The sequence below is a fragment of the Panthera uncia genome, assembly GCF_023721935.1.
Source record: "Panthera uncia isolate 11264 chromosome D3 unlocalized genomic scaffold, Puncia_PCG_1.0 HiC_scaffold_8, whole genome shotgun sequence".
Lineage (NCBI taxonomy): Eukaryota > Metazoa > Chordata > Mammalia > Carnivora > Felidae > Panthera > Panthera uncia.
The window spans coordinates 57,616,332-57,639,467 of NW_026057586.1; the positions used below are offsets into that span (position 1 = coordinate 57,616,332).

A 23,136-nucleotide genomic window follows, 5' to 3' on the forward strand; every position below is an offset into this window, starting at 1 on the left:
AAACAGCCGTGGCAATTTTCTCCACGGTTCCTACTTATAATTAACTCTGAGCTTAAGATACACACCAAATCTCCAGGCTAAGGGGGCCCCTTGGAGCCTGGGGTCCTCTTTTCTGGGGACTGGCAGTTGAAGATAAGGAGCCAGAATCTGCAGGCCCTTCCGAGGCTCCCTCCTCCCTTTCTGTGGTCCTTTCAACAAAGACATATTGGTCTGCCATGGGCCAGGCTCTGTGCCAAGCTAAAGGAACTCTTTCAGCAGATATTATTGAGTGCTTATTACATGCCAGGCACTATCCTAGTTGTCAGAGACAGAGCAGGGAACAGAACAAAATTCCTTGCTTGTACAGCACCTGACATTCTTATGGGGGCAACAGAAAAAGTCACTAAGTAAACTGTATAATATGAATAATAGAAAGCGACGTGTGTAACAGAGGAAGTAGGGCAGGGGAAGGAGACGCGTTAGGGCAGAGGTTGTAGTTTTTACCTTGTGGTCAAGAAAGACCTCTCTGAGAGGATAAGATGGAAGCCAGGGCCTGAGACAGGTAAGGAGGGGAGCCAGGTGCAGGCAGAGGCCCTGAAGGGGCAGGCCTGCCTCAGTGTGGTGCGGTGCAGTGCTGGGAATGGCAAGGAGGCCAGTGTCACTGGAGCAGGGGGAGGGGGAGCCAGGGGAAAGGTAGAAATGTGAAGAACTGGCATTTTCCAGGGAAGGCAGGGGAGGAGAGATTTAAGTGATTATACAAAGGAATTAAACGATTATACAAATTACCGAAATAAAGTTAAGGGCCACGAAGGAGAGGGACAAGGTACCATGAGACTCTGTCGTGTGAGGATTGACTTGTTGAGGCAGTGGGAAAATGCTTCCCGGAGGATGTGAAATGGAAAACCACTGAATGAAGGGTTAGAGCAAGGGGATGTTGCAGACAGGGGGTGCATCACATGAACAGATCCTCCACACGAGGGGACCCCTTGAGTCTGAGGCCCTGAAGGTGGCCGGCAGGAGGCCCGGCAGGTGGCCGGAGGTGGGCAGGATGAGAGTGGGGGGCAGGCCAGTGAGGGGTAGAGGGAGATGGAAGCCAGACCTGCAGGGCCTTCTAGGGAAGATTCAGGATTTTAGTGTTTGTTATAAAAGCAAAGGGAAACCTCATCAAAGGGTGTTTTGAGGAGAGGGGTGAGGATTGTTCATCAAATTTGCATTTGAGAAATTTAATCTGACTGCAAAGTAAAAAATGAATTTGAAGGGGACCCTGGTTAAGAGATTTTCTCAGTAGCCCAAGTGAGAAGCAATGATAATGTGGACTAGAAAGAAGAGAAATCAAGGGACTCCAGAGAAGTAATTGATCAAATGGAATGGACAGGATGTGGGGTGAGGGAGACAGAGGAGTCAGAGATGTTTCTGTTTCTGACTCACAGGAGGATGGATGGATGGTTGGATGGACAGATGGATGGATGGATGGATGGATGGACAGACAGATGGACAAGTGGAAAGATGGGCCATTTACTCCAGTGGGTTATACTGAAAGGGAAGCACATTTGGCGGGGAGCTCAGGGATAGGCATGATGTTGCCAGTAGCAAGGAAAGTGTATGAATTGAATCTGGGGATCTGGGGATACACTGAGATGCCTGCAAAACATTCAAATGAGATGTCCAGTAGCCAGTTGTATGGAGTGCTCTGGAACCCAAAGGAGACGGGTCTGGGCCCAAATATAAACTAGTGAATCTTGGAGCATAGAATGGTGGCTGAAACCACTGGCATGATAAGATTATCTGTGGAGCAAGCAGGGGGGACATGGAGAGCCTAGGACCCAGCCTGGAGGAGCTTCAATAATGGGAAATAGTGAGGCTGAGGCAAGGCTGCCTAACGTGTCGAAAGGAACATTGTCTCGTAGAGAAGAGAGGGTATCAGGAGTGTCCTGTTGAAGACTCCAGTGCAGTGAAGACTGATGTAGCAACATGAGAATTACTCATGAAATTAGCAAACGGCGCTTTGAATGGAGTGGGCAGGGGGTGAGGAGGCAATGAGTTGAGGACATGACAGGAGGGGCAACAACTCCATGAAGGGGGTCCCTTCTGAGCTTTGGTTCTCATCCTCACTGTGTTCCCCGTGCCCTCTTGCCCCATTTTCCCGGCTCATAGTGGGGTATCTGAGAGAAGAGTGAAACGTGTGACCCCATCTATTCCACCCAATTCTTTCAACAAGTAACCCAATCTTGATGCTCATGCTGAAGACCACTCTTCCGGGGTTTCGTTCCACAGTAATGTGCTTCTTTCTGCCAGATAAGCCTCTCCCACAGTTGCTTCTGATGAATCCACTCCTGTCATGATCCAGTTTAGGAATAAAGGCAGGTGAAGGGAGGATGGTGGGAACAAGGGGTTAGTTGGATAAGATGGGCCGGCATGGAAAGCCTTTGACATTAACATTTAGATGGATGAGAATCAGGGTGAAACAAATTGACACCCCATGTTTAGGAAAGCAGAGAGAAAAATCTAGAAGAATTGGGCAAAGGAAGAGTCAGGGGGGGTTCTACCAGGATGCTGAAGATTAAAGACTGAGCATGTCTGATAGAGGGTCTAGGTGAAAACAGGACACGGGCAAGACTAAGTAACATATAAAACCAACAGCAGGGGCAAAGATGCACATTGAGTCACCTACCACTAAACTCGAAGGTTCCTTATTTGTTTGGTGCTCAGAGCTGGCGTGGCCTGAGCGTCCAGGTGGTGGGCACAAGTAGGGACACCAGACTGGCGTACAGGTCACGCAGGGGTAGGGCGCTGAGCCCTTCCCATCCGTCACTGGTCCCTCCTGCATCTTGCACCTTGAAACCAATGCAGCAGCGGTCCTTGGCAAGAATGTCACCACAGGAGGAGCAAAGCCATTATTTGCAGCCATCAGTTGTAATTAAAATTAATTTTGAGTCTCCTCTCAGAGGGCAAATGTTACTTAAATCATTGTGATTCTGATTTACCTTAAATATGTCATCAAGATTTAGCAGAAAGAGAGAAGTGGTTGGAGGTGAAATATTATCAATGACACACTCCACTTCCGCTGCTATAGTGATATCTCATTACATACGAGTTACAACTGCAAGGCTATTACCCATATCCATTGTGTTTAAAATGAAAATGTTAAAATATTTGAAGCTACTTAGAAGTGTTTTAAATATAATGCGATGTGACAAAAGGGCATAATTAACCGCTTTTAGGGGCTTAGAATAAAGCATGGAGACCTGCTTTAAATGTCAATTACCCCACCTCTGATGTATGAATGCACACATACATAAATGCATGCGTACACACATCCGTAAACACACACATGTATACATAAGCATATGTACTTGGGGAAAAGCACCAGCAGATTATAATTTTTCAGTAATGAGCAGTGGTTTGTTATGCTTTATACCAGGTCTTTATGTGCCTATTTCTTACCCCAAAAAATTATTTTTGCCCTATTTCTTACGGTAAAGGCTTTTTTGAAAGGAATGAGAGGAATTAACAAGGCCTTTATGCAGACTTTCTCAGAATGTCAGTTTGTTCCCTTTTGTGATGGGCTAACATTGAGTTCTGATTATAATATAAACATTAGTTGGGTTTTGATCATATTACAGTCATCCATGGCTAAATAGGTACTTTTTCCCCCCAATTAGAAAGGCAATTCATACACATTCAAGAAAAATTACACAGTAACAAAAAGTTGGGAAAATTGCTCAGAACCTCATCCCCTAAGTTCAAACCCTACTAACATTTTTTTTTTGTTTCCTTCATCTCTTTCTATTCTCTGCCTTGAATTCGTTGGCTTTATTTTTTAAATAAAAATAAGTTTATTATTTCATTGCTGATTATAAAGACCGTATAGGGGCGTCTGGGTGGCTCAGTCAGTTAAGCGTCCAACTTCTGCTCAGGTCATCATCCCACCCTTGTGGGTTCGACCCCACGTCAGTCTCTGTGCTGACAGCTCAGAATCTGGAGCCTGCTTCATATTCTGTGTCTCCCTCTCTCTCTGATCCTCCCCTGGTCACACACGCTCTCTCTCTCTCTCTGTCTCTCTCTCTCTCTCTCAAAAATAAATAAACATAAAAAAATTAATAAAAAGACAGTATAAACTGTGTACACAAAGGGTACACAAAATCATCAAGATGAAAATAAATATCACTCCAAATTTTCCCACCCTGCAGAAATCCCACCCACCCTTCACTTATCCCACCAAGCGTTTCTGCACACATATGCAATTATTTCATATAAACAGACTCTTACAAGACACGTTGCTTTGTAACCCACTCTACTTCACTCTGCAGTCTGTCAGAGATCTTTCCAGGTAAGGAAATTAAAGCTATAGTAATACTTTTTAATGATTGTATGACATTCCATTGTTTTAGAAGACTGTTGCTTCACAACCCTTTGGGAGCTTCCTGGGTTAATCTGAAACCACTCCCATACACAGAGGGCAGGGAGTGACCACAGAAGAGGAAGGACACTCAAGTATGGTAGCTGGGAGTTTTAACAAGTAAAGGGAACTTACCTCCAAGGCTCGTCTTGGACGGCAGCAAGGCAAGTGGATCCTTGCATCCCTCTGCCAAATCTGAAAGGTTTATGAAGAGGCCTTACTAGTCGCATATACTGAGCAAATGTTCTCAGCACCATATCACTGTCTCAAAGCTATGTCCTTGGAGTAGCCTCTGGGAGCAGGAAAGACAAGCAGAACCCACATTCCGAGGGGGAGATGGGTGAGGAACTTCAAGTGCCCAGGTCCAACTCACGGGTCATCCACTGATCACATCTTTTCAGTGATCTTTCCCAACAGAGACCACTGTTGATCAGTGCCCTGTTGATATCCTTGAATGGTTTCAACTAGGTGAGGACAGAATGAATTGTGTTTTAGAAAAGCAGCTCACAGCATGAATTCACTAGAGAAGGAAAGTCTGGAGGCAAAAGTGAAATATTGCAGGTAAAATATTATCAAGTCTTGAATTACATTATCGGCAATAATGATACAAGTGACAGCTCGCTTTTACTTAGTTCTTACTATGTGCCAAACACTTATCAATGCATTACTAATATTAACTCAGTTCTCACAAAAACTCTACATGGTAGGCACTATTTTTATTTCCATTTTACAATTAAAGGAACTATGACACAGAGAGGTTAAATAACTTGTCCGAAGTCACACAACTAGAAAGTGCCAGAATTGGGATTCAAACCCAGGGATTCTTACTCCAAAGCCTGTGATCCTAACCCCCATGCTATGCTGCGCAGAAACAAGGATGGAAAAGAAAAGTTACTATCCCTGATGGACTTAGATGCAAAAATCCTCAAAAAATATTAACAAATCAAAGTCAGCAATATAGTAGAAGGATAAATACATCATACTCAAGTGAGATTTATTCCAAGGATGCAAAGATGGCTCTGTATCTACAAATCAATCAGTGTGGCACCCCCCCCCCATTAACAAAATGAAGGATAAAAATCATGTAAGCATCTCAAAACATACAGAAAAAGCATTTGACAATATTCAGTGTCCTTTTATGATAAAAACTCTCAACAAAGTGGGTATAGAGGGAACATACCACAACATAATAAAGTCCGGATATGACAAGCCCACAGCTAACATAATGGTGAAAAGCCCACTCCATGGTGAAAAACTGAAAAATTTTCTTCTAAGATCAGGAACAAGACAAAGATGCCCACCCACTCTTGCCACGTTTATTCAACAAAATATTAACAGTTTAAGCCACAGCAGTTAACAAGAAAAAGAAATAAAAATAAAAAAAAGGCATCCGAATTGGAAAGGAAAGAGTAAAATTCTCACTGTTTGTGGATAACATGATTTCATGTATAGAAAACCCTAAAGATTCCACCAAAAAACACATTAGAATAAATGAATACAATTTTCAGGGTACAAAATCAAAATACAAAAATCTTTAGCACTTCTTTTTTTTAAATGCTTATTTATTTTGAGAGAGAAAATGAACAAGTGAGGGGGGTTGCAAAGACAGAGGGAGACACAGAATCTGAAACAGACTCCAGGCTCTGAGCTGTCAGCACAGAGCTGAACCTAGAGCTCAAACCCATAAGCTGTGAGATCGTGACCTGAGCCAAAGTCGGATGCCTAACCAATTGAGCCACCCACCTGCCCCTTGCATTTCTATACACTAACAACAAACTCTCAGAAAGAGAAATTAAGAGAACAATCACATTTATAATTACATTAAAAAGATGAAAATATCTAGGAATAAATGTAACCAAGGAGGGAAAAGACCTATACTCTAAGACATTGATGAAAGAAATTGAAGACACAAATAAATGGAAAGATAGTCCATGCTCATGGATTAGAAGAATTATTATTGTTAAAATGTCCATACTACCCAAAGCAACCTATAGATTCAGTGCAATTCCTATCAAAATTCCAATGGCATTTCTTTACAAAAATAGAACAAATAATTCTAAAATTTGTATGAGACTACAAAAGACCTTGAATAGCCAAAGCAGTCTTGAGAAAGAAAAAGCTAGAGGCATCACACTCCGTGATTTCAAACTACATTACAAAGTGATAGTAATCAAAACAGTATGGTATTGGCATAAAAACAGACATACAGATCAATGAAACAGAATAGGGATCCCAGAAATAAGCCCACATGTATATGGTCAATTAATTTACAACAAAAGAGGCAAGAATATACAATGGGAAAAGAAGAGTCTCTTCAATAAATGGTGTTTATATTTATTAACTCGGCAACCACATGCCAAAGAATGAAAGTAGGCTGCTATGTTACACAAGATACAAAAGTTAACTCAAAATGAACTGAAGACCTGAATGTAATACCTGAAACCATTAAACTCCTAGAAGAAAACGTAGGTGCTAAGCTCCTTGACATTGGTCTTGGTGATGATTTTTTGGATCTGACTCTAAAAGCCAAGCCAACAAAAGCATAAAAGTAAGCAAATGGGACTATCAGAATAAAAATCTTCTGCACGGCAAAGGAAACCATCAACAAAATGAAAAGGCAGCCTATTGGATGAGAGAAACTATGAGCAAATCATATATCGGATAAGGGGTTAATATCCAAAACATACAAATAACTCACATAACCCAACAGCAAATAAAACAATCCAATTTAAAAATGGGCAGCAGATGTGAATAAATATTTCTTCTAAAGAAGACATACAGATGGCCAGCAAGCACATGAAAAATGTTCAACATCACTAGTCATCAGAGAAATGCAAATCAAAACCACAATAAGATACCACCCCACACCTGTGAGAATGGCTGTTATCAAAAAGACAGGAAATAGCAAGTGTTGGCAAGCTATGAGAAAGGGGGCCCCTTGTGTCCTGTTGGTAGGAATGGAAGTTGATGCAGCCACTATGGAAACATTATGGAGCCTGCCTCCTTGAGAAAGTAAAAGTAGAACTACCATATGATCTAGCAATCCCATTACTGGATATTTATCTAAATAAATAAATAAATAATAAATAAATAAATAAATAAATAAATAAATAAACACTAGGGGCACCTGGGTGGCTCAGTCGGTTAAGTGTACAACTTTGGCTCAGGTCATGATCTCAGTCCATGAGTTCGAGCCCCGCATTGGGCTCTGTGCTGACAGCTCAGAGCCCGGAACCTGCTTCAGATTCTGTGCCTCCCTCTCTCTCTCTGCCCCTCCCCTGCTCATGCTCTGTCTCTCTCTGTCTCTCAATAATAAATAAACATTACAAAAAAATTAGGGGCGCCTGGGTGGCTCAGTCAGTTAAGCATCTGACTTCTGCTCAAGTCATGATCTCACAGTTCATGGGTTCAAGCCCCACATTGGGCTCTGTGCTGACAGCTCAGAGCCTGGAGCCTGCTTCGGATTCTGTGTCTCCCTCTCTCTGCCCCTCCCCTGCTCATGCTCTTTATCTCTCTCTCTCAAAAATAAATAAACATTAAAAAAAAAAAAAAGAAAACAAAAATGCTAATTTGAAGACATATGCCCTCCTATGTCCTTGCAGCATTATTTACAATGGCTAAGATATGAAAACAACCTAAGTGTCCATCATGGATGAATAGATAATGATGATGTGAGGTAGGTTAGATAGAGGATGGATAGATAGATAGATAGATAGATAGATAATGGAATACTATTCAGCCATAAAAAAGAATGAAATCTTGCCATTTGTGACAACATGGGTGGAATTAAAGGATATTATTGCAAGTGAAATAAGTTATACAGAGAAAGACAGATGATGATTTCACTTATATCTGGAATCTAAAAAACAACCAAACAAAGCAAAACAAAGCAAAAATTGACCCATACAGAGAACAAACTCTGAATCACCAGAGAGGAGGAGGTGGGGGAGAAAGACAAAATAGGTGAAGGAGATTAATAAGGCATATAGTCTTCAAGTTATAAAATAAATTAAGACTTGGGAGTAAAAGTTACAGCCTAAGGACTATAAGCAGTAATATTATGATGAGAGATGATAGCTCGAGTTACTATGGCGAGAATGTTGTATATAAATATCGAAGCACTATATTGTACACCTGAAACTAATACAATATTGGGGTTGCTAGAAGGAGGGGGGTTGGAGGTAGGTGAAATGGAGGAAGAAGGTCAAGTGATACAAACTTCCAACTATTAAGTAAGCAAGGCCTGGGGGATGTAATAATGTAAGCACGATGATTACAGCCAGCAATATTGTCATATATACATGATAGTTGCCAAAAGAGTAAATCCTAAAGTCTTCATCACGATAAAAAAAAAAAAATGTTTAACTTTGTATGGTGCCAGATGTTAACTAGACTTATTGTGGTGGTTGTCTTACAACATATACAAATATCAAATCATTCTGTTGTACACCTGAAATTAGTATAAGTCAATCATACCTTGATTTAGGAAAATATTTTTTAAATAAAAAGATAAGTTGCTGAATAGATGCCAGGGGACTAAGTTGTAGGAGCTGTTTAGGCATATCTGTCCTGTTTCCAAACCTTTTTTCCTATTTCCTCTTTAAAACTAGTTCAAGCTCATCTTTCCCAAAGACTGGCTGCTTTCAGTGCGCAGTTTTCCCCTGCTCTGCTGACCTCCAAACAAGCATCCTGGGCTCTTTGTGGTTCGAATTGCTAAGCAATAACGATGTCACTTTTATTCACATGAGAGGGATAATTCCTTTTTGATGGAAACTGTCCTATGGTCCATGCACTTGGACACGTACTTCTCACTTGGTCTTCCTAACAATCCTGTGAAGGTAGCCCATCGTCAACCTCTTCTTACAGATGAAGCGCGGCAAGGTTCAGAATTTATCTAAGTTCGTGCTTCAGGGGAGTAGTACATCCAGTATTCAAATCAAGGTCTCTGGGCCACCTAAGCTAAACACTACACAATGTCAACATGAAATGGCTTCGGAATAACCAAGGAAAAAACACCCATACCAGGAGAGAAACAAGGATGGTAATGTATAACTCTAAAGCTCAGGTCTTTTCTACCTTATTAGACTCTGTCTCCTGAAATACCAAGTCCTTATAGTCTTGACTCCTTGGCCTTCATGAATAGTTGACCTTTTGTCAGCCACAAATCCCATTGGATTTTCGAACTTTTATACCCAAACAGGTGAATTCTCCAAACGTCTTCCTTTCAACCCAAATGGTAGTTTCTGGTACTGAGAAAGGCCCTCTCCCAGCTGGTCAGCCTCCAAAACAAAGTAAGGATAGGGGCTCAACCAGTGGGCAGTGGTTATCTCTGTGGATCCCTTGTCTGAGAGCCTCCCATATTTGTCACATGCTGGAAATGTCCTATAGACATTTCCTCATTGTCATTTGATACTATTTCACCTCAGGAGTGCCCTAGGAGAAGGAATTGAGTTTTCCTAAAAGAATGTTTGCTATATGATAGCCTTCTTAATTGGCTTGTGATTTAAGGTGAATGAGATTTCAAGAAAAGATGGCAGTGAACCTCTATGTACTGACTTGTTTGCCCCTCAACAGTCTATATTTATTGTTTTCCTAGCCAACTGAGAGCTTGATCTGAAAGAGGATGCCTGAGAATCACCGTCTCTTTCACGGAGGCATTTTCAGATATCCAGCAGAAGTTTAGGGAAGGCTCTCCTGACTGGAGGGACGTATCAACTTTCTTCTTTTGCCTTCACTTTCACTGACTCTGTATGAGTGATAGTGAGACCTTTCTTCTCATTTTATTGCTGCTGTTGAGGGAAGGTGATTTTCTCATTGGCATGCCAGAAGGCAAAGGATTACTTTGATAAGGGCTGACCCAGTATAGCCAAGAGGGTAATCATGCCATGCCCAGCCTAATCTGGCTGGGCAGAATTCATGTTCTTTTGTTCTTCTCCACAGCCAACTCCTTCATCTGAGATATTAAGCCCATTCCCACTGCTAAAACATCTCTCTCCCTGCCTTAAGATACACTGACTTATCCATACTTGCACATTTTATCACTGAAAGAAAAAATACCACCTAAACCTCATTTCAGTAATTCTTAAACCATCTCCTGAGTACACATTAATAATGTCTGACAGTTGTCCTCTAGCGGCAAGCTCTTGAGGCACGGCCACCACCGCCTTTATTTCATCAGGGAAAAGGAAGAAGCAGGGGAACTCCCAAGGGCTCAAGACTATAAGTCCCACCTTGGGAGGTGCTGTTTCTCAGGACATCCGGGCTTAGAGTGGAACTTGGAGACATATTCTACAAGGGAGGGGTGGAGAAAGTGGACTCCCCCTTTTTAAAAAAATATGGTAAAATAAACGTGATGTGAAATTTACCATATTAACCATTTGTAAGTGTCCAGTTCAGTGGCATTTTCATTCACATTGTTATGCAACCGTCACCACCCATTGCCAGAACTTTTTCATCTTCCCAAACTGCAAGTCTATACTAACTCCCTACTCCCCACCTCCCTGCACCCCCTGGCAATCACCATTATTTCTGTCTCTATGAATTTGACTATGTTAAATATCTAATATAAGTGGAATCATGTAGTATTTACCCTTTTGTGTTGGGCGTATTTCACATAGCATAATACCCTCAAGGTGGACTCTTTTATTTTATTTTATTTTATTTTATTTTATTTTATTTTTAATTTTTATTTATTTTTGAGAAAGAGAGAGACAGACAGAATGCAAGCAGGGGAGGGGCAGAGAGAGAGGGAGACACAGAATCCGAAGCAGGCTCCAGGCTCTGAGCTGTCAGCACAGAGCCCGATGCGGGGCTCGAACTCACAAATTGTGAGACCATGACCTGAGCCGAAGTCGGACGTGTAACCGACTGAGCCACCCAGGTGCCCCTGGACTCTTTTAGTTTTAAATAGTGAAATATAGGTACAGAACAGGGCATACAGCATCCAAATACAGTTTAATAGGTGGTTGTAAAGCAAATATTCAGGACCATTCTAGTACTCCAGACAGCCCCAGTGAACCTCGCCTGACCACAACTTGCCCCTTCTTCCATGGAGACAGTGACCATCAAGACACGGTATTCATTAGTGAGGTGAAGAGTTCCATGCGTTATGCTCACCTGCTGTGTGTTAGGGCCACTGCATGTGGTTGTGCATTGCAGACAGTGCTGTGAAGAGAGGCCCCGGGGCTCGGCACTGTGGCCTCGGGGAAAGGTGCTCATCGGAATGAATACGATGAGGTCTCTGACCCCAAAAGGTCATAACCTAGTAGAATCAACTTTCGAATGAAGAAAGGATACTACCATGCACATAAAGAGAAATAAAAACAATCTCAGTCTGCCTAGGAAATACGCTGTACATATGTCTTGTGGGTTTCCCCATCAGGAGGAGAGTAAAGTGATTAAATCTAGAGAAATAGCTGCCAAGTTAAAAATAAAATAAAATAAAAAAGAGTGAGGGAGGGAGGGAGGGAGGTAACCAACCGAACAGTAGGAGATGATGGGGCAACTCTTTATTTCAAAGGCTCTGTTTATGGGAGATGAGAGTGCAGTCTTATCAGAGATTGAAGTCCCCATGTAGAACATTCCAGAACAATTTGAGAGGCCCAGGAGTGATAAATCACAGGGAATGGGCGGCATTCATCCTGAGATTCTAAGAGAAATAAAGTGTGAAAGAGGGGCGATTCTGACAAGGAAATACAATAGATCCTAAGACAGTGCTGCTTCTGAAGATTGGGAGGCTCTAATGTGATGCCTGCCTTTTAAAAAAAACTGCCCAGGGAAAGTCAAGCAGTACGGGGAGGCAGACCTAATCTCCCTTCAGAGGAGCTGACTTAAAGCCTGATGTGTGTAGAACAGCCATGATTCAGGTCTATTGGAGCATCTTTCATTCGGGAGGCTCAAATGGCTTTACTGCCTGAATTACTTACAGCCCTGCTGTAGCTGTGTGTGAGCACTGGCTCTCCTAATGCAAAAGCCAGGACAATCCACACATACCCAGCACCCCAATGACTCGCCTCCCCCATGCCACCTGCAAAAATATGGATAGGGGACCTCTGGTTTAAGCAAAGTGTACTCTGAGAAATTGGATCTTAGAGCAGGTTACCATGAGGAAAACTTGGCCTGCATGTGGGTCCATTTCTGGGTTGTTACCACCTGTGTGGGCATCAGCAGTACAGATCGTGAGAACAGTCTGCATGTCTATTCCACAGCACATGAAAAGGGCGACAACTGACATTTATCCATCACTTACTATATGCCAGGTGGTTTTCTAATCTTCTTTTCTATTTTGTTTTAATGGTCACAATGGTCCCATGAGGCAGGCACTGTTAATCCCCATTCTACAGATGAGAATTATTGAAGACTAAACCACAGGGAGAGCTAGTAACTTGTCCCAAATCACAAGTGTGGAGATTCTGACCCACATGCCTGACTCTGGACCTCACACACATGGTGCAGAGAGCGGTGTAGGAAATTCAGGGACAACAACTGAGGTTAGGTCCATGTTCGCACCTCCAGAGAGCTGGGCCGTGGTTTATAGCCATCATTTGTCAAGGTGGGTGCCATAGGAAGCCTTCAAAATCTCAGGGTTAGTATGTGATTTAGTGAACTTGCTCTACGTTCAGTCCAAGAAATAATTCTGTTGTGATTCATAGGACTCCATGTAGAAGTTTCAAACCTCTACCCACGCAGCGCGTCTGTAAATGATCAAAGAATAACTTCACGATATTTGCTGCAAAATGCAAATAATTCTAAATCCTTCCCAGCTTCAAGAGCAAAATAAGAAGTGTAGTAGGTGTGTAGTGTTTAATTCTTTGTTTATCGGTAAAGCAGCATGGATGTGAATGATCTCTATGTAATGTGCTTGCATTCTGGGGCTCTAAGCAGCCCAACAGATTGCTTTTAATTCATTGTTTGCTTGGGGCACCCGGGTGGCTCAGTCGGTTAAGCATCCAACTTTGGCTCAGGTCATGATCTCACAGTTCGTGCGTTCGAGCCTGCCGGCTAAGGATCCTGTGTCTCCCTCTCTGTCTGCCCCTCCCCTGCTCATTCAGGGAGGGTTTTTTTCATTAAAACATTTTTTAAAAATCATTGTTTTATTTTCCCTTTGCAGATGATCATTCGCGGGTGAGACTACAGACCATAGAAGGAGATACCAACTCCGACTACATCAATGGAAATTATATCGATGTATGTATTTTGAAACCGTCAGTAAACCCAACTGTTCTGCCACATTCCACATCGTGTGTCTGCTATGGTACTGGTGGGCACTCACTGCTCCAAATCCAGAAGCAAACACATTAACGTTACTTCACAGCCTGCAGAACTTTACGGTGGAGACATGGCCACTCCTGTTCTCAAGTCGGCCTACTGGCTGCTGAACTCCTCTGTGACATTCCGTGTCTTCCGTGCTGCTGTGGACCAAGGATAGTGTTTCCATGTTTTTGTCAACAACTTAGATTATTTGACACTTTAAAAGAAATCTGTTTACATATTAATAAGATAAAACTCTCTTAATTCCTAATTCGATGATTTGCGATCTCTCGTCATTACTGCACTTTCAAGTTGCCTTCAAAGTAGTCTGCAGCTGTTTAACCAGGACATCGAATGCACACAAGACATGTCATTAAATATGTAGGCTGTTTAATTATTGAAGACTGCTTCTTTGTTCATCCTGCATCATGTTAACTTAATGTCTTACATTAGAATAAATTCCTGAGGAGACAGCATGTTTTCAGTTGAAAGAATGAATGAACTCAAAAGTAGCCTGAAAATGAAGGGAAAGTCACTGTTACCTTCAAGGCTCAGGTTCACGTGAAACAGACCTTTGCTCCCTTGCAGTTCCCAGGGCACGCTGTGCTTGCCTTGGCCATCACACTGCCTTCTAGTCCATTAGTACTTCCACGGACAGGCTTTACCCATACATGTGAGTTCTTTCGTCTTCTTACTTGAGTATAATTCAGATGCTACTAAAAATACTAGCATCACAATCTCTAAGAGTTATCTAAAAAATAAACATAAGGATGTTATTTATAGTACTGCTTGGAAAGGTTGTGACACTTTGGTTATGGATCTGAGGGTAGGGCCTACAGGAGGACTGTCTGAAGAGTAATTCGTATCCCATTCCTCGAATGAAGCCCCCTACGCTGCCACATTGGATGATGGTCCAGAACACACACGGCCCAAGTTAGATATCTTTTTCTGTTAAAGCCAAGTTCCTTCCTAAAATACTTTGCGCTTATTCCTTTATCCAGTAGATGTTTAGTGAGTCCCTTGTGGGAGAATTCAGAGGTGGCCAAGACCTGTTGCCTTCTCCCCAAGACTTCAGAGTTTAGAAGCTGAAGTAAGAAACGTCTTCTCTATAACTCTCCTTCCCTTGGGAGATTCCAAGGGAATCCTGTTCATGGTCCAGTCCCAGCTCCTAGAGCCCCTGGGGGCTCTTGAGCACACGGGCTGTATCCTATGCATCTTGTACCCCCTGCGCCTGGCACAGCCCTGAAACTCTGTAAGCACTTAATAAGTGTTTGATGAATCACTGCCTGAAGGAGTAAATGTAATCAGATTAGGTTTTGTGGCGGAAGTGATTTTAACTTAGCTTTAAAGAATGGGCAGGTAGAGCTACAGAGGAGAGAAGACATAAAAGTAATGAACATACCAGATTAATTAGTTTTAATTTTAACAGAGAAAAGAGTCAATATTCAGGGCCCTTTTATTCACTCAGTCAATGAGATTTTATTGAGCCACGTGTTGTATTATATGTCAGTTGCTGTTGTACGTATTAGAGTGTTCACTGTGTGTGGTTCAGACCACAAACAAAAACAATGGACTGAGAAATGACCACTGTGTTTAGCAACATAGGTCATTCGTGGACTGTGTGGATTATTTCCGTTTCATAGATGAGCTCCTCCTATCTCCTAGCACCTTGCTAGAACTGACATACAGAGCCGCACATCAGACAGGGTCTTGCTTTGTGAAACTTAATCAGCTGGCAAGACATGAGTGATTATCTTCATAATCCTCTTTAATATCTGTCAAGAGTCTATACCCACAGCAGGTCAGTTGTATAAAAGAATGTGTTTGCTTTTGCTGTTCATTATCAATGACTTGTTTTAAAAGCAAAAAAATTCTTTAAAACAACTGACCTGCTGTGGGTATCTACCAGATACACATTGAAATGGTCTGAGAAATCTGTATTTCCTCTCCAAGTTTCTCCTATTTCCCATCTGGCTTCAGGCACACTATATTAGGTAATCTCGGGGAACAGAAATGGAAAATATTAAGGTCCGTGGCGATATTATGTTACCTGTGTGTGATTTTCTCTAAATTGGTTTTATCTTCCCCAGATATTGATCCTGTGACGTTCTTTGTTCCCTTCTGTATTTGGTCTCAATTTTCATCTTTTCCCCTCCTTCACAGGGTCACGATAAAAGGAAGGGGCCTTGCAGAATTTCTGCCTCGTTGCATTTCTGGCCCTTGCCACGGCAGCGTGTCATGGCATTAGCAGTGTTTCAGAATGACGTTCAGTATGACTATCGATGTAGCTGCCTATACCGGTAGAACAGGATGTGTGTTAAAGCCTTGGCACGTTGCCAATAGCATCCCGAACACACATGAAATCCTACTGCACATTCCCAGCCTGTTTGCAATCTACTAAGAGTCGTGGTTGTGTTATTTCAGAGAATCCATAAGTTGTTAGTGTTGATTGCTCACCCATCGTCTCATAGCCGGCGTATGATTAAGTTACTCCCACCCCATGTGTGAGCCACAGAACTGTTAGCTTTGATCCCCCTTTGCTTTTTACGAGGCACTAAGCGGTACTGGGTCTGGCCATTTCACTTTCAGCCGGTGCGGTTGTTGGTATTTGTATGTGCATTCATTTTGGCAAACTTAGTGGGTGACTTCTGTGCTGCTTACCGTTTTAAGTTTGTCAAATATTCTTTCTCATTTATTTTTAGGGTTATCATCGACCCAATCATTATATCGCTACCCAAGGTAAGTCTGCTAGAGCCTTGATGCCTTTCTTTGGTTGTTTGTCTACTCTCTGTCATTTCGTCCCTATGTCATCCTCCAGAATGATATTCCCCACTGCTCTAGCCCCATTTATTGCAGTTCTAGTCATCAACACATACACCCTTGTTTTCCCATCAGACTGTGATCATTTAGTTAGAACCTGATGTTGTGATCTTTAGAAGTGTATTCATCAATTCATTATTGGATTAATTCTGTCTGCCTTCAGAGTGAATCTGACATCTTCATAACTAGGCATATAGATAATAAATCTGTGCTGAGTACAGTCTATACAAAGACCTGTGCCAGTTGCTGCCGGGAGTGCAAGCTGAATTAATCAATTACTGTCTCTCACATCGGTTGTGGTTTGATGGGGAAGGTACGGGATGACCTGTACATTATTACAAGCAACACCAGTTAGAAATTTATGCGAGAGGTGCAGAGAAAATGTTAGGGAAACTTGGAGAAGAAAGAAGTTACTTTCAGATGGAATGATCCATAAACTGCTTTGTGGTAAAGGTGAGTTTGGGAGGAAAACTTCTAAATGGCCAAGGCATCATGAGCAAAGATCTGAAAGTAGGAAATCAGTACTCCCAGGTGAAAAGCACTGGGTGGATCACTTTGGCTAAAGGAAACAAGAAGAAACCTAGAGGAAAATGTTGGAGAAGCTCATGGCAAGAGCTTTTGTGATGTCTTTCCAGGACACTGACTATGGAGAATGAGGATTGTGAGAGGCTGAGGTTGTTGGGAACGAGGCATCGTAAGGGATGAGTTATTGCATCTGTTAAATGAACTGAAGAAATGCTGAGAATCAGGAAGGACCCAGTTAGGGTTGAGAGCATGCATTCTCTTCATTTTGTTATTTTTTCATTGTTTCCAGTATTGCATCATATCCCAGAAACAGGAGCCGGGAAATCACAAGGATATGACTTGCCAATGGTCAGGGATTGGCAGGTGGTGCCCAACAGAATATCAAGGATCAAGAGAATAAAGGATGGCAAGAACATTGTGGAAAGTCTAGGTTTGGAGGCAGGAGAGTTGGAGGTGTCTGATGGACCGTGAGGAGAAAGAAGTAGCTAAAGACTGAGGTCAGGTTCAGTTAATGAGCCATAGGTTGTAGCCAGTGAGCAGAATTCCAACACTTAGGGCAACACTATCCAGTATAACTTTCTGTAATGGTGGAAACCTTCTGTATCTGTGCTGGTCTGTATGGTAGCAACTAATAGACACTCAAAAATTATCTACTGGTGGAAATCTTCTGTATCTGCACTGGTCAAATTGGTAGCGACACATAGACACTCTAAAATTATCTACTGCTGGAAATCTGTATCTGCACTGGTCAATATGGTAGCCACTAATACATACTCAAAAAGTATCTACTATGAATGAAGAACCGAATTTTAGATTTTAATATGGATTTAAATAGCTTCATTTGGCTATTCCCTACTGGCTGTTTTGGACAGCAGGGCTCTGGTTTAGAAAAGCTCCAAGTATGGCTGAAATGGAGCCACTGTGGGACCTTGTCCTAATCCCGACAGCCTTGGCCAGTACCTGGGTGGCATCATACGTAGAGTCCGCAGTCTCATGTCACACCATTTTCGATTCTATGCCTGGGTCTAGGTGACCTACTTAACCTTCAATATGTTTCCTTCCCTGAAATGAAGTCAGTAATGGCTCCTTCCAAGGTCACTTGGCTAGTCAGAAGAAAGGTCACATGGGGAGTGCGCAGCTTGAACTGGCAGGAGACAGACCTTTACATAGGAATTGCTAAGGAGTTGCAATACCTGACACAAACTCCCACCTGATGGGACAGAACAAGAACGTGTGTCCGGGGGCTCTGAGTCCAGTCCTGGTTGCCTTCTCCTATACCCTGCTGCTTTTAAGCTGAGTCCATTGATGCTTTTAGAGGAACCCTTTGTTAGTTCCTTAAATCCCTACTAATGGATTCCAGAATATTCCAAAGTAAGGATCGTAACAGATCTGATCTAATAAACGTGCTGATAATTTGGAACTAACAGTGTTTATAAATATATGCAAAAATTTGATCATAAAATATACAAAATACTACTGAGTTCTTGATTATCAGCCCACATTTCTATAAATAACGTGAATGTAAAGTTAAATCTTATTTGAATTTTCAAAGTCAAGGACCTCTACATCAATGTTACTCAACAGCTAGCCAAAGTAGAGATTGAAACCCCCAAAGTCCTACATGTGGCCCCTCACCTGGGATTCCTTTGCTCTTCCTCTCTGCCCCTCTCTCTCTCTGAGGGAGATCATTCTTGCAGAAAACTACCATTAGAGAAGCCACTTTCTGGTACCTTCGGAATTAGTTGGAATCATACTTAATTGCTCAGTAGCCCTCTTCAGGAGCGTTCAACCCATCAAGTGTTAATGAGTAAATATATTTGCTGGCGGCTAAGAAATGGCAAATGTAATCGCTTTGCAGTAGACCACCCAAGTGCCCTTAATGGAGAAGGATGCTATATGATGCCCTGTTTACCAGAGCATGGCACCTTTGCCAGTGCGGGGTGATCTACAGATTGCACTTTGAAAACTGGCAATACTTACATCACTGCTGTTGGCTCAGGGCGAGGGGCAGAAATGAGCAAATGTTTTTAGTCTAACATTCAATCAAGACAGTACGCATCATATTAAGAGTAATGTATTCAGACCATGATGTTTAGGTTAGAAAGTTAGAGGCTTTCTTCTAGTATATTACACAAACATAATGTAACTGATAGCCTCAGATTGCCAGTAATAAAGATTTCTGATCCTCTGCAGTAATTGGCAAGGACAGTTAGAACATGCCTATGGATCGCCTTCATAAAGAAAGAAAGATAGAAAGAAAGAAAGAAAGAAAGACCCACAAGCGTCTGATTCTAAGAATCCAACAAAATGGATGATAAAGTCTAACAAGCAGATGCAATTTTAAAAACTCTCCTTGTTCTTTTTTTCCTATTGTGTGCTGATATAATTCTTTAAAACCTGTTCATAGCAGGAACCCATGAAACTACATGAATGTTCCAATTTAGCGACAACCAGTTTTATTCCCATGAGTTTAAAATATGTAGATTTTCACCAAGTCCCTTCAATCTAGAAGACATGTCATGAATTTATCTCTTCGATCTCTTCCTCCCCTGCTTCCACTTTATTGACTTTTGTACCAGTAACTGACTTTGACCTTTGACGATAACGGTATTGTTTCTGCAAAGTGAAGGGACCACAAAAAAGCCAGAGCCGTGGCTTTTTTCAGTATGTTCTTCCTGTCCCCACTCCGTTTAATTGTTTTCTATCTGCGACTAATATATTAATGACCCAGTACTGACTTCATCAGATCTGCCTGACAATCCATTAATATAATTGTAACATTCAGGATCTATGGTTTGGCATACCAGGAATCAGAAGAGTAAGTCATGTCTGTTACTGTATGTCTGTACTCAAGGCCAAGGCAGAGTTGGGATTTCAAAAGCAGGGTTGTCAGTGAGGGGCAGATGAGCACACAGGTGGGTAGGATTACCCAGAACTGATCATATTTCACTATCAAAGGATACCCCATGGAGACCACAGTGTGGGCCATGAGCTGGAGGAAGCTTTACACATTGAGAATTGCTCCTGCAAAATGATTCAGGAGAACACCTGCCAGCTATGTGGTATGCAAATGAGGGAGGCCTGGAGAAGTGTCTTTTTATTATTGTTTGGTTTTATTTTTTAAATTTTTTTCATGTTTATTTATTTTTGAGAGAGAGAGAGAGCGCCATCAAGGGAGGGGCAGAAAGAGACGCAGACACGGAATCTGAAGCAGGCTTCAGGCTCTGGGCTGTCAGCACAGAGCCTGACACGGGGCTCGAACTCACAAACCATGAGATCATGACCTGAGCCGAAGTCAGACGCTTAACCAGTTGAGCCACCCAGGCACCCCTGGTTTTATTTTTAAAACTGACTTCAAGACTCTTGCTTTAGAAACTCAGGAAAGATGATGTCAGGTAGTTGGGGAAGGAAATGCTATCAGTCTGTGATGGATATGGCCTGTCCCTCTTCCTCACTACCCGGCTCATCTGTGGGCTGGAGGTATACCCAAATATCAGAGGATCCTGCCAGAAGAACCTGCCTGTAATTCCTTCAGGGGAGCCGACAGGCATCATGAAATCTGGGGAGCACCTCAGAGTCATGTGGTGGTGCATTAGCACTTGGCTGGGATTTCTGGGGGCCAGAAAAAGGAGAAAGGGCATCAGTGGGGTGAGTGGGGGAGGCAGGTCTTCAGTCATACTTGAAGAAGTTTCCTTTGTCAGAGGAAGAGGACAGGATGAGCAGGTAGGCTACCAAGGTCAGGGAGGAGCATGGAGCCCTGGCAGAGAGCACGAGGGAGACCTGACCGTGGATAGAAAGGGTCTTCACCTCCATGGCATCTTGGGTCTTCTTGGTCGCTTCTTGAAATGGGTCTTCTCTCAGGAAGAACTCCCACATACACACAATTTTACGTAGACATGCAGGTGTTCACAAACCATTAAATCCAGCCTGAAAAAAATCCGTACGCCCGAGATGAAAAAAAGCCCTGAGTTACAAGCGTAAGAAAGAGTGACAAGTAAGGTGAGGACATTGGTTAAAAGGCTGTGAATGAGGAGTATTATTGAATGAAATGAAGGGCAGAGAAAGGAAAGGAAGGATGTTTCTGAGCCACGTGGTGGTGAAAGCAATGCTTTAAGATTAGTTAGTATGGAATTAGCCTGCAGAGAAAACTGGAAACAAAGGGAACAGTTAGGGGTAGAAACAAATGACTCAGGCAACAATAAGGGCCGTGTTGCAATTGTAGCTTTTATTTGTGTCAACAATCTAAGTTGCATACAACTAAAATATCTTTTCTAATATCAAATATATTGTAGTCTCAAAACTGTTGACTTTTAAGTGTGTTCCTTCTCATTTAATAAAAAGTGATAAATACATATCAGTAGTTTTGCTTCATATAATACAGTTAGAAACGCAGCATTTTCATTTGTCCTTTCATTCCATAAATATTAAGTGCCTATTAAGTATAGGCTTTGTGGTATAACTAATTTTCTATCCTCTAATTTAGGTATTGCTCGTCTCATTTCACAAATAGAGGAAAGAGGGCCCTGGGGAGAAGGAGGGGTTGAAAACAGAACTCACATGTAGTTGAGTGCCTGCAGTGAGCCCACAAGGGTCCTGGCTGTTTTTCCTCCTTTTCGAGCTGCATTATACCGTGTGATTCTTGCCCTCAAGAAGAGGCTCAGGGTTTGTGCTCTTTCTCACGTTCTGAAGCTCACCCCTCATAATCGAGAACCTTCCTTCTAAGTTATGATGCTCCCCCTCCCCCAAAAAAGTAAATTTCCTATGATAAAGTCATATCTGAAAATATCTCTTCATTAAAACTGTCTTCTTAGATGTCCTGAAATAGGACACTGAGAGTCCAGAGTCTCCCTGTTCCCCAGCAGGCCTCTGGGCACCTGTTTGAAGACCCACTAGCCCAGGAGCTAACACTGATGGTGAGAGAAAGAGACTCTACGTGGCAGCAAGATCAAGGCTGAGATCAGAGCTCCAGTGGGGTAGCCAAGCCTGTCAAATTAGCACAATCCCGGACAAAATAAATGATAAACTGGGGGTCAAGGCACCTGTACTCAAGAAGAGTAAAATGCATGGATTTTAACAACCTGAAGTTAGCACATCTTTTGTTCACAGAGACTCTGGATGCTCAGTGTCATATTTCAGGATGCCAGTCACACTGGCATAGACCACAAGAACTGATATAGAAAACCAGTTACCGGATAGTTATTTACCATGAGAGATACCACTGTCCATCAGACAGAACTGTGTTGCAGGCCAGCTAAAGAGGAAGATGCCTTGGCAGAAGGTTACCTCGTGTCCTGGCATCAGAAGAAGGGCCACAGAGTTCATTTGTTGATTCAACAGGCACGTACCCACTGCCTGGAGAGCTGGCACCAAGCAGATGCCCAGTGAGAATACAAGAATGAGTGAGTGAGGGAAGGAATGCATAAATGAATGAATTGGGAGTCACTGGGCCAGACACCAGTTAGGCAGTAGAACATTCCAACCAGGCAAGAAGGACATCTCATGTCAGCCTGACACAGCTTCTACTGACCTGGGTGGATTTGGGGACCATGATCTCCAACGTCTGCGACTCTTTCTTTCCAGAGTTACAGCTGGTCAACTCCAGTTCTCATGAACACTTTTTCTTCCGATGTGCCAGCCAATCAAGGCAGTGTTTCTGGAGATAGTCCATTCTATTAAACAACTTAGCTTCTCTCTGCCCTGACCCTACTTCTGCATATCCCACCTTCCATAAGCACTTTATATAATCAATTTTATTTGTCCATGATTATTATTTAGTGATAATTTGAAAAAGAGAAGCCTAAAAATAATGTCCTTCAGAGACTGAGCTAGGAGCAAACTTCTACATGAAAATAACCAAAATGTGGAGAACGAAGGTTTATAGCAGAAACAGCACCCAATCTTCAACTACCGCACTACAATTGAAGCTTTGCTCTAGTGACTTCCTTCTGTTTGCCGTTGATCTGTTTTTCTTCTACATTTCTGCCACATACTCCATGTGATCTGAACATTTTAAATAAGGATTCTCAGAAAGATAAATATGGTTTCTGTTTTCCCAATTCCAAATTCTCCCTCCAGCCTCTGAAGCAGTCAATAATGGTGCTTAGAATAGGTATACTTAACTCTCCTTGGCAACTCATACTTGGGGCAGACACTTCCCAGTGTTG

General features: G+C 42.3%; 1 protein-coding gene across 3 annotated transcripts in view; it reads left to right on the forward strand.

Annotated features, from left to right (window-relative positions):
- The window catches only part of PTPRM (protein tyrosine phosphatase receptor type M), a 790,291-nt gene that overhangs the window by 692,609 nt on the left and 74,546 nt on the right, over positions 1-23,136 (forward strand). For all 3 annotated transcript variants that reach the window (XM_049619708.1, XM_049619706.1, XM_049619707.1), the window contains 2 exons: positions 13,488-13,564; positions 16,330-16,366. In XM_049619708.1, the coding sequence (XP_049475665.1) occupies positions 13,488-13,564; positions 16,330-16,366 (114 nt within the window). The remainder of the gene's footprint in view (positions 1-13,487; positions 13,565-16,329; positions 16,367-23,136) is intronic.